The sequence below is a fragment of the Triticum urartu genome, chromosome 1A, assembly GCF_056163025.1.
Source record: "Triticum urartu cultivar PI428250 chromosome 1A, HENAU_Tu73, whole genome shotgun sequence".
Taxonomy (NCBI): Eukaryota; Viridiplantae; Streptophyta; class Magnoliopsida; order Poales; family Poaceae; genus Triticum; species Triticum urartu.
Genome location: NC_141873.1, coordinates 129,746,364 through 129,760,002, shown reverse-complemented (window position 1 = coordinate 129,760,002; position 13,639 = coordinate 129,746,364). Strand labels below are relative to the sequence as shown.

Genomic DNA, 13,639 nt, shown 5'->3' with positions numbered 1-13,639 from the left:
TGCGATTTTCGACCTGGAAAACCCTAGAAAATGCGCCGAGCGCCAGAAAAATACGAGAATTGGCGTATGTGCTGTGGATGGTGATGGAAACATGTGGAAAAAGTGTCGTGACGTTTGACGGAGCAGAAAAAAAACCGTAGTTGGGAACCCCCTCCCCGGCAGACCGAGAAGTAGCTGGTTGCACTAGGGCTACGTGATCGCATGCATACAATTGCACCAAAGTGGGCGTACAGGTGGGCACGGCCAACGTAGCCCCCCATGCAAGGTTGGAACGAAAACGGATACAAAACGGACGTTGCGTCACGTCCGGACAGTGTTTTTGCGATTTTCGACCTGGAAAACCCTAGAAAATGCGCCGAGCGCCGGAAAAATACGAGAATTGGCATGTGTGCTGTGGATGGTGATGGCAACGTGTGGAAAAAGTTTCGTGCCGTTTGACGGAGTAGAAAAAAACCGTAGTTGGGAACCCCCTCCCCGGCAGACCGAGAAGTAGCTGGTTGCATTGGGGCTACGTGATCGCGTGCATGCAATTGCACCAAAGTGTGCGTACATGTGGGCACGGCCAACGTAGGCCCCCACGCAAGGTTGGAACGAAAACGGACACAAAACGGACGTTGCATCACTTCCGGGCAGTGTTTTTGCGATTTTCGACCTGGAAAACCCTAGAAAATGCGCCGAGCGCCAGAAAAATACGAGAATTGGCGTGTGTGCTGTGGATGGTGATGGCAACATGTGGAAAAAGTGTCGTGACGTTTGACGGAGCAGAAAAAAAACCGTAGTTGGGAACCCCCTCCCCGGCAGACCGAGAAGTAGCTGGTTGCACTGGGGCTACGTGATCGCATGCATCAATTGCACCAAAGTGTGCGTACATGCGGGCACGGCCTATGTAGGGCCCCACGCAAGGTTGGAACGAAAACGGACACAAAACAAACGTTGCGTCACGTCCGGCTAGTGTTTTACGGCATTTTCACGGGGAAAATCCTAGGAAATGCATCGAGCGTCGGAAAAATATGCAAACCGGCGTGGGTGCTGTCGAGGGTGATGCCAACGTGTGGAAAAAGTTTCGTGCCATTTGGCCGAGTCCAAAAAAAATTATCTATCAATCAATGTATTTTCGATAATGGTTGTTTTAAAAAACAGACGCAACTAATGATTGGGAAAAAACTAATAAATAGGTTCTTACAAAAAAACTAATAAATGGGTTCTTACAAAAAACAGACGCAACTAATAAAGCCCGCGTACATGCATATCCATCGGGGGTCAAAGGCCCTCCACGCCTCCACGATGTTGGCCAGTCCACGCCGCCTCCACGCCGCCTCCACGAGCGCCTCTCGCGACGCCATCTAGGGCAAACGCAGCCCCCGACGCCACCTCACACCGCCTCCACGATCGCCTCCCCCGATGCCATCTGCGGCCACCGCCGCCCCCGACGCCAAGTCACGCCGACGCCGCCCCAACACGCGCGACGGCCCTGAGGCCATCTGCCACCGACGCCAAGTCACGCCGACGCCGCCCCAACGCCCGCGACGGCCCTAAGGCCATCTGCCACCGACGCCATCTGCGGCCGACGCCGTCGCCCCCGTTGCCACGATCTAAGTACTGCGTAAATACATACCAAAGATTTTTCAGAAATCATAGTGTTTTTAAAAAAACTTTAAAATTATTTACAGGTGGAGACCGACGCCATCTGCCACCAACGCCACCGCGCCGTCGTCCCCAGGGCCGGCCCTGATCCCATGGCACGAGGTACTATTCATTCATCATGTTTATCATGTGCCCATATAAAGTAGCTAATATTTCTTTTGCTCCTATTCCTAGCGACGGTGGAGTATGGAGAGATTTTTTGTTCGGTTGAGAAGTGGTGTCTGTTGGTCAACAAACTAAACTCTAGGCAGAAAAAGCGTTTTGCAAGCACTAGTCTTGGAAAAATTCTGATGATACCTTGTGTGCTCATGCGCAAATGTTTGCTCCAGTTCATTATTAAATCGTATTCGTTGGACAGAAAAAGGTTCATCATGCCATCAAAAAATGGTGCGATATCATTGCGCACCGAAGATGTGTTTGACATTTTCGGGCTACAAAACAAGGGCAAAGATGTCATGAAAGCGCTAGGAAAAGGGGGGTTAAAGGCGAAGGTGAAGGTGCCTAGTCGCTTTTTAGATTCCAATACGGGGGAAATGTTGATAGACGACCTGATTGAGAACATCGTTGCCAGTGGCACATACGATGATGATTTCCTCCGTAGAATTGTTCTGCTTTTTCTAGGCACGGTTCTTGCACCGCAGTCCACGATAGAAGTTCCTAATGCTTATTACAAGTTAGTGCACAATGTGGAGGCCATCAAAGCATATAATTGGAATGCGTTTACGTTACGCGTTTGCGTGGAAGGCATCACAAAGACCTTATCAGATCTTACAAAATTTACTTGGCCGATCGGAAACCTTGCGCTCCTACAGCTAAATCTTATGTTATATTTGTTTCTTTCGAACTATAGTTTGTGAATTTTGTTTGCTAATATACTTCCTGTTCATGCAGTACATGTTTTGGGAGAAAGTGCAGCCACTGGATGATGAGGCATTTGATCCATTAGCTAATGAGTATCCATTGATGCTTAATTGGTCAGAAGATGAGGCTAAGAAGCGTGACGCATACGACACGGCATATGGCCGTGGTAATGGGACGGTAAGTTACTATTTATGTGTTACTATTTCGTACTACATGCACTTAAGTTACTATTTATATGTTGAGAAATTTTAATTGATTTTACCTGTTACAGATTGATGACGTGATAAGTGAGAAGTACAGGCAGACATTAATTGCTCAACAAGGAAGAAAGGCGGAGGAAGAATTACAGCAAGAATTAGAGCAGGAAGATCGTGTCCAAAAAAAGAAAGATAATAGAGATGAGGCTTCATCGAGCAGGGATAGTACATTAGATCAGGTGATGAAATGCATCAAAGATATGCAAAAAGAAATTAGACTTCTCCCTCAAAAATGTGCTGAGGTAATATGAGTGATGTGTACTTCAGTTTACATTGGATTATTCATAATTTATGCATGTAGTTAATGCAATTAATGTGTCATTGCAGATAGTAGTGGAGAATCTGGAGAAGAAAGGTCTTGTCTTCAAGCCAAACAAGGGGTCTGATGATGACATTGAGTATGTGGAGCATAGTGAAGACTGGGTGGGGAAGTATGGTCCATCAAAATATTGGCCAGATGTACAATCAACTCCCGCAAAAGAAGATATGGACAACAGGGTGGACGCATCCTTCACCACTGGGAACGGGAATAAATTGGCGCGTGAGAAAGGTGTGCATCACAACACACCTGGTACAGGAGATGAAGGCGACCCCTTCGTTATTGAGGATAATGGTAATTCTCCCAACCCATCTCTTGCGACGGTAGACACGAATGACTTTCCAGCTATTACTTCAACCCCCAAGAATATGGATGAAGTGTCAGACGGGTCTAGCACCGATAAATCTGAGGAATTTAGTATGGATAGTCTGAACACCCGTATTAAAAATGCGAAAGAAAATGGCACTAAGGAGAATGATGGGAAGGAGAATGATGAAAAGGAGAATGATAAAAAGGAGAATGATGGGAAGGAGAATGATGGGAAACGCAAGAGGAAACGGTCAAAATATTGTCTTTCACCTTTTCTTCAAAACGGTGGACGTAAACGTGCAAAGAAAAGTAAGTGCTAGGTAATTTATTCTTGCAACATACTTCTGTCCTTGCATGCACACTTTATTAACTCATTGTTTTTTACTATTTTAGGTCTATTTGGTATAAGAGCTGCTATGATTAGTACTGATTACATTAATGAGGATCACATAGAGGCCGCGAAGGTTTATATCCGGACACTGGCAGAGTCGGAGAAGTTTTGCAGAAAAACTGTTGTGCACATGATGGGAATTGGTGGGGAAACATGTACACCTGATATGCTTGAAGCCATCATTTCAAAAAAGTGGTTGCATGGCGGTGTAAGTATTAGCACTAAGTTATTAAGTTGTACATGTCATTTACATAAATTATCTAATAGGCGTATTGCTGTTATGTTATTTTGTAGGTCATCAATAGTTATTGCAACCATATGCAGACCCATAATCCTCGTGCTGACCGTCACATATTATCATCTTGGGTGTCCCACTGGCTTATTCTTCGTGGTGATGGAAAGGTTAACAACTCAAAGAGGCATTTTATGGATCATTTCACAAACCAAACTAAAATGGTGTCTAGAGTTACTGAAGAGTATTTCATCAAAGATAAGGTACTTCAGTTTAGTATGATCATTCGTAGTACATCTGTGTGTACACCAACATGAATAAACTTTGTTGTAGGCATACTTTCCTTTTCATGTGGACGAAAGTCATTGGGTAACAGTTCTTATGCATAACAAGAAAAAAGAGTTTCAAGTTTTAAACTCTACTGGTAAATGCAACAAAAGAGTTCTTGCAAAGATTGCTAATCTGGTAAGCTTACAACGATACATAAAACAATATATAGTTATTCGAAACGTACTTCATATGGATTTTTCATTTTTATTTCAGAGGGCAGAAATAGCTAATGATACAAACGAGGTGAATGCTCTTATTGGAACGAAACATCCTGACGTATCTTCCTGGCCAATAAGGGAGTATGATATGCCATCACAAATAGACGGGTATGTTGCAAATGTTGAATTAGTATGTACTTGTATGATCCATCAATAATTGACTTGTGGTTTCTTGCAGAGTCTCTTGTGGTCTTTTCGTGGTGAAATGCGTTCAAAGCTGGGACGGAGATGATTGGACATTTGAGTTCGATCAAGATGAGGTTAATGCTTCAAGGGGACGCATTCTAGCTGAAATACTTTTTTCAGAATGCAACACGAAGGAAGAAGTGAAAGAGAAGATCCTCAAGATCATGGAGAAGAAATGAGTCGGAGGATGGGGTGTTGGCTATTATCTCCACTAAATAAACGTGTCGTTGTCGGTACTTGATACAATTTTCATATTAAGACATCACCTCTATGTTGTAATGTGGCATGGTTTAGCATGTTCCGCAACTAAATAAATGTGCCGTGGTCGGTATTTGCTACAATATCTATTTTTCAATGTCACTTTTATTTGCATCATTGTCGGTGACACTCTTATTTGCATCATTGTGGGTGATGATATTTTTTTAAATGAGTATATTTGTTCTGCACTTTCGTAATAGTAAAATAATATTTTTTAAAAATATTCAGAAAAAAATGCCCAACCACCGCAGCCGGGCCCATAATGGGGAACAGATCATACCCAAATCAAGCCCAAAGGGGGCGACTCGGGCGGCTGATAGAGCCCACTAATGGGCCCGGCAACGGGGTCCAACGGGGCTGCGGGCAGTGTGATAAGAGGGGAGCTCGGTGGAGGGGGCGGAGGCAGCTATTTAAGCCGCTCCTCGCGCCCCCCGGCTTCCGAGGTGGGACTAAAAATAGCGTCCCCGTCGCGCCCCACACTGCACGTGGTCGCCACAAGGCTCAGGAGGCCTATTGTCTCGGGCCGGCCCAGTTCAGCCCAATGAAAGCACGGCGCCACTCGGCCCCTCCCCCGGCCCACGCACACTCCCCTCCCTCAGTGCACGCGGCCGCCGCAGGGCTCATGAGGCCGTTTTCGGCGCTGTCATCGGCCGGCCCAGTTCGGCCCATAGAGGCACGGCGCCGCTCGCCCCCTCCCACGGTCCACGGCCGACGCCCCTCCCCCACGCGCTGCCTCACGCCAGTTTAGTCCCACCTCGGAAGCGGAGGGGCGCGAGGAGCGACTTAAATAGCTTCCTCCGCCCCCTCTTTCGAACTCCTCTCTTATCACACTGCCCGCAGCCCCGTTGGACCCCGTTGCCGGGCCCATTAGTGGGCTCTATCAGCCGCCCGAGTCGCCCCTTTCGGGCTTGATTTGGGTGTATGATTTGTTCCCCACTATGGGCCCGGCTGCGGTGGTTGGGCATATTTTTTTTCTGGCAGTACAAATAAACAGAATTTTGAAACAGTAGGCATATTTTTTTTCTGGCAGTACAAATAAACAGAATTTTGAAACAGTATAAATAAACAGAATTTCGAAACTTCATATAGAAACAGTACAAATCATCACGTAACAGTACAAATCAAGTTTTCTGGCACACATGTGCAAATAAAAATAGCATAGGTTATTCAGACATAACAGTACAAATCATCACGTAACAGTACAAATCAAGTTTTCTGGCACACACGTGCGAATAAAAATAGCGTTATTCAGACATGACTCGTGCGATCACTTTTATTCTTCCTACAAACCAAGCTGCGTCTCTACGCCCAGTTCCTGAACAAAACATAAAGAAATGGATGAGCAAATATAGTTGGTAAAATCAAAGTAGCAACATAACAAAAATAAAAAGGTTGCAACTCACTTCTCGTTCTTACTGCATGTAGCCTTGTTATGACCTGAGAGACCACACAGACTGCACAAAGGACCACTTTTCTTCTCTGTAAAATCTTTTGGCCTATCATTCTTTGTAACGTCGGGGCCCCCCTTCGATCGCCCCTTCTTAGGTGCACCCTTCGTCGAAACTTTCTGAGGATCACCAATACCAGGCTCAACTTGTTGCGCCTGACTTGCCTCCTTCTTCAGCATAGCATACCTTCTACTTCCTACAAGTTCCTCCTCTGAAATCTTTTTCTACGCTATTATGTTGTCCAGACATTTCATCAACTCGTCGTACAAGAAGGGATCATTTGCTGCAACATGAGCAGCTTCTGCGGTTTTAATGGTTATTGCACTATACCGTTCTCTCTCCAATGGCCCTGACCAACCCCATCCAAACATATCACTCTTCCGCTGCACAGGCAACCCATCTCTCGCATGTTTGGACAACCGATGCATGACACAACACTTTGGTATTTCAGTTAAGTTCAGATGATGGAGAACAAACAGAATGTGTTTGCATGGCAGCCCTTTCCGAACCATCCTAAGACAACTGCATGTAATAGTTTGTTCTGAGTTACCTGGTTCATAAACAACATTGTACGTGAACTTGTGGTTATCCTTCCATGTCACCATGAATGTTTGACGCCCAATTCCCACGAGCGTCTCAAATATCTCCAGCTGACCCATCTTATGCAAATCATCTTGCAGGATGTAGAAATTAGCAGGTGTGAATACTTTGGCAGCATGCTCCTCAAGGGCCTTATATAGAGTAACCGACGGTGGTTCCTTCTGGAATGCCTCGCAGTCATCGTACGCCTCGTTCTCACGCAGGCGAACTATACAGTTCTCATAATGCACCACCAAATCAACAATTGTCATACCGTAGTCCAGGTGAAGGTGAAGGCAGGAGTTGAGGCTTTCACTCCTCTGGTTACTTCGCATACCAAGGAAAAAACCATCGGAAAGATATGAAGCTGCCCAAAGTCTCCTCTTCCTGTACATCCTGTCAAGCCACTCTTTGCAATGAGCTTCGTTTTTTCTCTGCAACAAAGATTGTAAATGTCCCTCCTGATAAGCCCGCACTTATCGTACGAACCGTATCTGCTGATGAAGTTGTCCATTATAATATGCTTTCTTATCCCGGCCGCTTCCATCGCCAATATCTCCGCCCTCTGGCCATCTCCAATCCGTCTGTGTGACCACAAAAAACAAACCTCGTCGGGCCGAGCCATCACGTGGTTGTGATCATCCACGAATGATGCGACGAACCAAATGCCACGTTCTCTGTCCAGCTTCACCACCATATGTGCACCGCAGTCGCAACGAGTCTCCGGTCTAAGCCTACGCTTGCGGCCCTCCATGGTTATGAACTTGCTCTGCCTTCTCCCTGCCCTGGAGCAAAGAAACCGCCGGTACCGTATCATTCCCGAAGCACCTCGTTTCACCTTCTGTTTCCTGATACTAAACCCGTGCTCTCTGGCGTGATTGTTGTAGAATATGTATGCATCCCCTTGCGACCGAAAGGTCATAGCCATAACCTTCCAATGTGTCTCAAGCATCTTCTGCTCCCTTTGAGCCTCCTCAATATCAATCTCTCCCTCATCGTGATCAAGTACAAGACCACCTGACTCCTCCTACAACATTCATTTGAAAATATATATGTCAATTACTATCATTTAAATCATACTATTGATCGACGTACAACATCTAACAACTAACCTGGCTCAAGTTATCTGCAAATGATTCCTGCCAACTATGTTGCACATTGTCAATATCCACATCTTCCTGTAAATTTGTACACAAAGATATATAGTTAGTCATGCCATACTTTGCAAATTCAAAAATAAAAACAAAATATACGCCACTTACGTTCTCGCTATTTGCGCCATGTTCATTATTATCAAAATCCTCCGGAGGTAAGATATCATATGACGAGACGGAATCGTTGTCGCTGCTGTCATCATCTTCGTTCAAAGTATCGTTATCGGTCTTAGTCACCTTATCAGTACCATTCTCGTCCCTCCCGAATGCGGATTCTTCGTCCATGTCAACACGCCAAACTCACAGAACTGCAAACCATTTGAAGTGTTGATTACAACAAGGACAAAAACTCATGTTGGTTTGCAAAAAAATAGAAAGACGTGTAATCCATGAACCCAGCAGCTACCATGAATTTTTTCTTAAAGCAATGGTTCAAACAACACTTTTTTATCTTGTGTGAAACAAATAGTTGAGGTTGCCCATCGGTGTGTGCATATTGTGTGATGTCTTCATGACATAAATAAGCGTTCCTTAAATTAAGTCTGGCCTCCATTTACATTCTAGATTCATCACTTAACTAGCCCTAACTTATATCCATCATGCCCGCTAGGTTTAGATGACAAACCTTGCCCCGCGGTGTAGGCGTCGCCGGCGTTCGACGACGGCAGCTGTCCCCACCTTGAATCTAGCAGCCGGCGACGTGCACGACGAGCCACCGGCCGGATGTTTGGCAGGATCCGCGACGGGGGGTGGGGAGAGTGGTGCGGAGGCGGCGTGGCACGTCGGGCCCTTCACGTCCGGGGGGTGGATGATGACGGTGAGATGCGGCGACGCACGCCGTTGGGACGGCGACGGCGGTGTCTGACGAGGTCTGACGGCGGCGTCGGACGGGGTGGGAGGGCGGCGATCCGCGGGGCCGGCGATCGGATGTGGTGGGTGAGTACACGAGGTGGGCGGGCGAGTAGACGGGGTGCTTGGACGCACGCCGTTGGGACGGCCACGGCGGCGTCGGACGGGCTCGGAGGGCGGCGGCGGACGGGGTCGGAGGGCGGCGATCGTATGGGGCGGCCGAGTAGACGGGGTGGACGGGCGAGTAGATGGGGTGGGCGGGTAGATCGTGCGGGCAGTTTTTTTGTTTTTTTTTTGCATGCGCGCGGTCTACGTACGCCAGTTACATCCGTATAATACGAGATGGGCATACCTTTCTTTCGTATGACCAATCTGCCCTTCTACGTTTTGTTGGGGGGGCGGGGGGGGGGGGGTCTACCGAAGCAAGCCTCTAGGGAGTATCATATATGAGGGACATACTATTGTATGATATACCATCTCTGTAATGCATAATATCATAGATTAGTGAAAATGCTTGCATCTAAACCATCGTGTCAGCTAGTGCTTATGTTAGCCGTTGGATGGTGAGGTCGACGAATCCTATGTCGCCGCCGCGGTGGTCCGCGACTTTCTCCGCGGCGTTCCTTGATGGCACATCAGACTGGCGTCCATGCTCCCTGTTCCTTGGCCGTCCATGCTCCCTGTTCCTTGGCCGTCCATCCACCTTCTTATTCCCGCAGGACGGCGACTGAAAGATCGAGGAGGGCCATCATTTGCGCGATGGGGAGAGGATTACGACCGGCAATGAGATGGTGCTCATCAAATATGTTGTGTGTGTCCGTCTCTATGTCTTCCCAAATCAGCGATGGCTGACCCTAGGTCCCCGGGCTCTTTCACCGGTGGTGACCTTCCCATGGACCGGATCGCGGTTCGAGGCCCTCATCATTGATGATGTGGCCAACCCGAGGACGCGTATGTGGAAGTCCAGTAAGTGAATGATGTTCTCGTAGAAGCGGATCATGGCGGTGGCACCTCACCCGGGGATGCACGAGATGAGGATGGTGTATGATGGTCTACTGTAAAGGCTAGGAAGAGGAAGGCGGGGGAGGAACCAGTGCATCAGTTTTCGAACGATGATGGTTTCTCACTGCCGGCCTCTCGCTTCTGGGATCAGAATCGTTCACCGTCGCCGGCAGCTGCGTCAAGTCAGGTACATGATGCTTCTATTTTGAGAGTTTTTACGGTACCCTATACCGCTGACGGTGAAGGAAGCGGTATATTAAAATCTAACCACTCATTTTCTAAGGGTAGGATAGATATAGATTTGTTGGCATGGGAACCGATAATGGCGACCGGAAATTTATTTGTTGTCTCACGACTCCTCAACGGTTTCCTTCGGCATCCTGTTCCTGTAGCCGGAGACTCGATGGTGATGTCCCCTGAGCCGGCCGTCCTCGACCACGACCTCCGCCTCTAGCTCGTCTCCTTCATCGCGCACCCGAGGACCACCGCCGGCATTAGCGTGCTCCCTTGCCATCTCCTCTACGTCCCCGGCCATCTTGTGGCTTCTACCGAACCCGTAGTGAGCCGTTGCTCATCCCCGCCTCCTTTCACATCGTATTCATCCACCATAGCGTCGTCTCACTCAAGTCGGCGCTCTTTCCGCCATGGATGAGTCCCTGGAGCTCGTCCCGCATGTACACACCTACCCACGCGTGCGCCCGTTTGCACTCCATGCCCGCAGGAACAGCCGCAGCGCACGCGCCACAGCCCCGCAGTGTTCCCGCCTCCCGCACGCGAGCAGGCCCGTAGCCTCGCGTCGCCTCGCCGCCGTCGGTGGTCAACGCAGGCCGCGACAGCCAGACGCCATGGTCTCGCCTGCCCAGCATGGCCAACCGCCGTCGCGGAAGAGCAGCGTGCGCCAGGAGATATCGGATGTCCAGAAGGCATCACCTCAGTTTCGAGGTGCTCCACCTTGCCGGCCCAGCCATCCTTGCCATGGCGGTCCAGCCCCGGAGGCGAGAAGGCGGGCCTGAAGGCGTCGACGCGGCCGAGGCGCCGAGCAGGGGTGAGGCGGCGCACACTGTCAGATGGCAAGTCGACGGAGTAGACGAGTGCAAAGCTCCGACCTAGGGCGCCTCCAGGGATGGGGGAGAACAGCGGGGCATCTATGGATACGAAGATGAGGAAAGACCAGTCGCAGCCTCGCGATGGAGCAGCGGTGTCGGCGTGGCGGGTCCTCGTCTAGCGCCTAGCGGTGGGAGGAAAAGGAGGAGGGTGGAGTTACGGGAAAGAGCAGCGGGGTGTTGATGGCGAGGAAGATGGCCTAGGTCGACAACTTCCTGATTCGCCAAAGATGGCCAGGCTCAAGCCGGCGGCGGCTGGAACTCACGTGGGCGGGCAGGCGGAGTGTGCTGAATTTTCTTACTTCCCAAAATGCCCTCAGGACTTGTATACTGGAGGAAGGAAGTTAAGCGAATTATAAATAGTGTTTGTGCTTTCCAAAGAATGTTCATATTTTAAAAAAAAATCACAAATTAAAAAAATGTTCACGTTTTTGGAGAATGGTCGAGAATTTTAAAAACTGTTTGCGCTTTTCAAAGAATGTTCCCATTTAAAAAAATTGTTCACATTCCAAAAATATTCATGGTATTATAAAATGTTTGGAAATTTAAAACATATTTGCCTTTCCCGATTTTTTTTGGGAATTTATGAATAGTTCCATTTAAAAAAATCTTAAATTAAAAATATGAATACATTTTTGAAAAGTTTTGGGAATTAAAAATAATCTTTTTCAAAAAAAGCTTTTCAATTTTTTTCTCAAATTCATAAAATATTTCAAAATTGGAAAAAGTGGTGCGTTATGCAAAAAATTGTGCCAAATTTAAAAACATTTTCAAAATGTATTCATAAATTCAAAAAAATATTCTCTACAATACAAACAAAATCTTGTTACCACAACTGCTGCAGGAGGAATCGGTCGCTACAGTACTAAAATCGGCCGCTACTGAGAAAACTATGGCATTGTTGTAGCAAAATCCAGAAAAAGGGGTCACTATTTGACGAGTGGTACTGCTGCACAGGCTCTCTGTGGCGAGTGGGCCGGCCCCGGACGAGCGCCCTATGTGTTGCTCGGTGTTCTGCTGCAGCTAGCGGGACATAGGGGCTCTCGTCAGCCGAGGCGCAGCCCGTGGTGACTATTCTCACTTATAGTGTTCTTTAGTGTAATTCTTGCTTACAGTGAGATATTATACGAGAAGGTTCCGCGCACGCTCGCTTCTTATGTTTCTTCTTCTTCATCCCTCTTTTTGTTTTGTTTTGTTTTATTTCTTACGGTTTTCTCTATCTTTTCACCGATTTTTTCAGTTTATTGTTTTACGTTGACATCGGTGTTCTTTCTTTCTTTCACAGTTTGTACTGGATTTTTTTCTTGGTTTTTTTGTGTTTTTCAAAGTTTTCTTTGGTTTTTTCGTTTCTTCATTCATTTTTCCTTGTTTCTTTCTTGGTTTTCTTTGTTTTTTCGTGGTTTTTCATGTCTCTATTTTTTTTCAATGTTTTTCTTTCATTTCATAGTTTTTTTGGATTTCTTGTTTTTATTCTTTATTTTGGATTTCTTCACCAATTTTCATTATTTCACTATTTATAGTAACATTTAACAATTTTCATAAATATCTGGAACATATTTATATAGTTTTTTAATACTTCAAATATATGATTAGCATTTTTGAAAAATTATATCTTTCGACGTCTATTTTTTTCATACGATTGTACATTGGTATATATTTAATACATTTTTAATACACGTTTAATATTTTCAAATACATGATAACATTTTTTGAATATATGACCAATATTTTTCAAATATATGGTGAAATTCTTTTTAATGTTGATAAACAATTTTTCAAACACAATGTAAACATTTTTTTATACATGTTTAAAAAATTTAAATACATGACCACTATTTTTTTCATACACATTGTATGTTTTTGTATACATTTTTCGTAAACATGAAAAATATGTTTTTATACACATTTAACATTTTTTTAAATGCTTGATTAACATTTTTCAACATTTGATTAACAACTTTTAAATGCTTGAATAATTTGTCTGTATTTTTTTTGTATACATGAGAAACATTTTTTCTATAAATATTTAACATTTTTCAAATGATTGATTACATTTTTTTCCAAATAAATTATTTTTGTAATATCAGTATTTAAAATATTTGGAAGTACAAACAAAAGTAAAAAAAGAAAAGCGGAAAACTTGACCAAAAAAGGTTTTGGCATGTGGCCTCTCTCGCGTTGGGCCTGCCGCATGTGTCCACCTCGTCGCCCCACGCCTCACGTAGAAAGGCGTCCCACTCGTTGCCGGATCCATCGGCTCTACCACTACTGGTGCGGGACATGGTGGATGGAGAGAGGGAGGAGAAGGGATAGAGAGCAGAGTGAGAGTGAAGTGGAGTTAGGTTTGCTTCGGGTGGGGATTTTGGTGAGGAGAGACTGGGGTTGGGGAGGGTCAGCATGGGCGGGGCTGACGTGGAGGGCGCTCTAGATTTAGGTTGGATATAAGGGGTGTTAGATAGCCCAGGCATTCGGGGCCGGGTTTTTTCGACTAATTAGCGA

General features: G+C 46.2%; 2 protein-coding genes and 1 pseudogene across 2 annotated transcripts; 2 read left to right on the top strand and 1 right to left on the bottom strand.

Moving 5' to 3' along the window:
* Positions 1-2,099: 2,099 nt before the first annotated feature.
* On the top strand, positions 2,100-2,928 carry LOC147990349 (uncharacterized). Its single transcript, XM_087538158.1, has 4 exons — positions 2,100-2,451; positions 2,531-2,682; positions 2,777-2,878; positions 2,923-2,928. Exons 1-4 carry the CDS (start codon positions 2,100-2,102, stop codon positions 2,926-2,928), a joined length of 612 nt encoding a protein of 203 aa, XP_087394284.1.
* Positions 2,929-2,944: 16 nt separating this feature from the next.
* On the top strand, positions 2,945-4,926 carry LOC147990348 (uncharacterized). The gene is made up of 7 exons (XM_087527022.1): positions 2,945-3,004; positions 3,090-3,699; positions 3,784-3,989; positions 4,076-4,276; positions 4,347-4,478; positions 4,557-4,669; positions 4,740-4,926. The coding sequence occupies exons 1-7, from the start codon at positions 2,945-2,947 to the stop codon at positions 4,924-4,926; spliced, it is 1,509 nt and encodes a 502-aa protein (XP_087383148.1).
* A 1,478-nt stretch (positions 4,927-6,404) lies between these two features.
* On the bottom strand, positions 6,405-6,988 carry LOC147990347 (uncharacterized; annotated as a pseudogene).
* Positions 6,989-13,639: the final 6,651 nt, after the last annotated feature.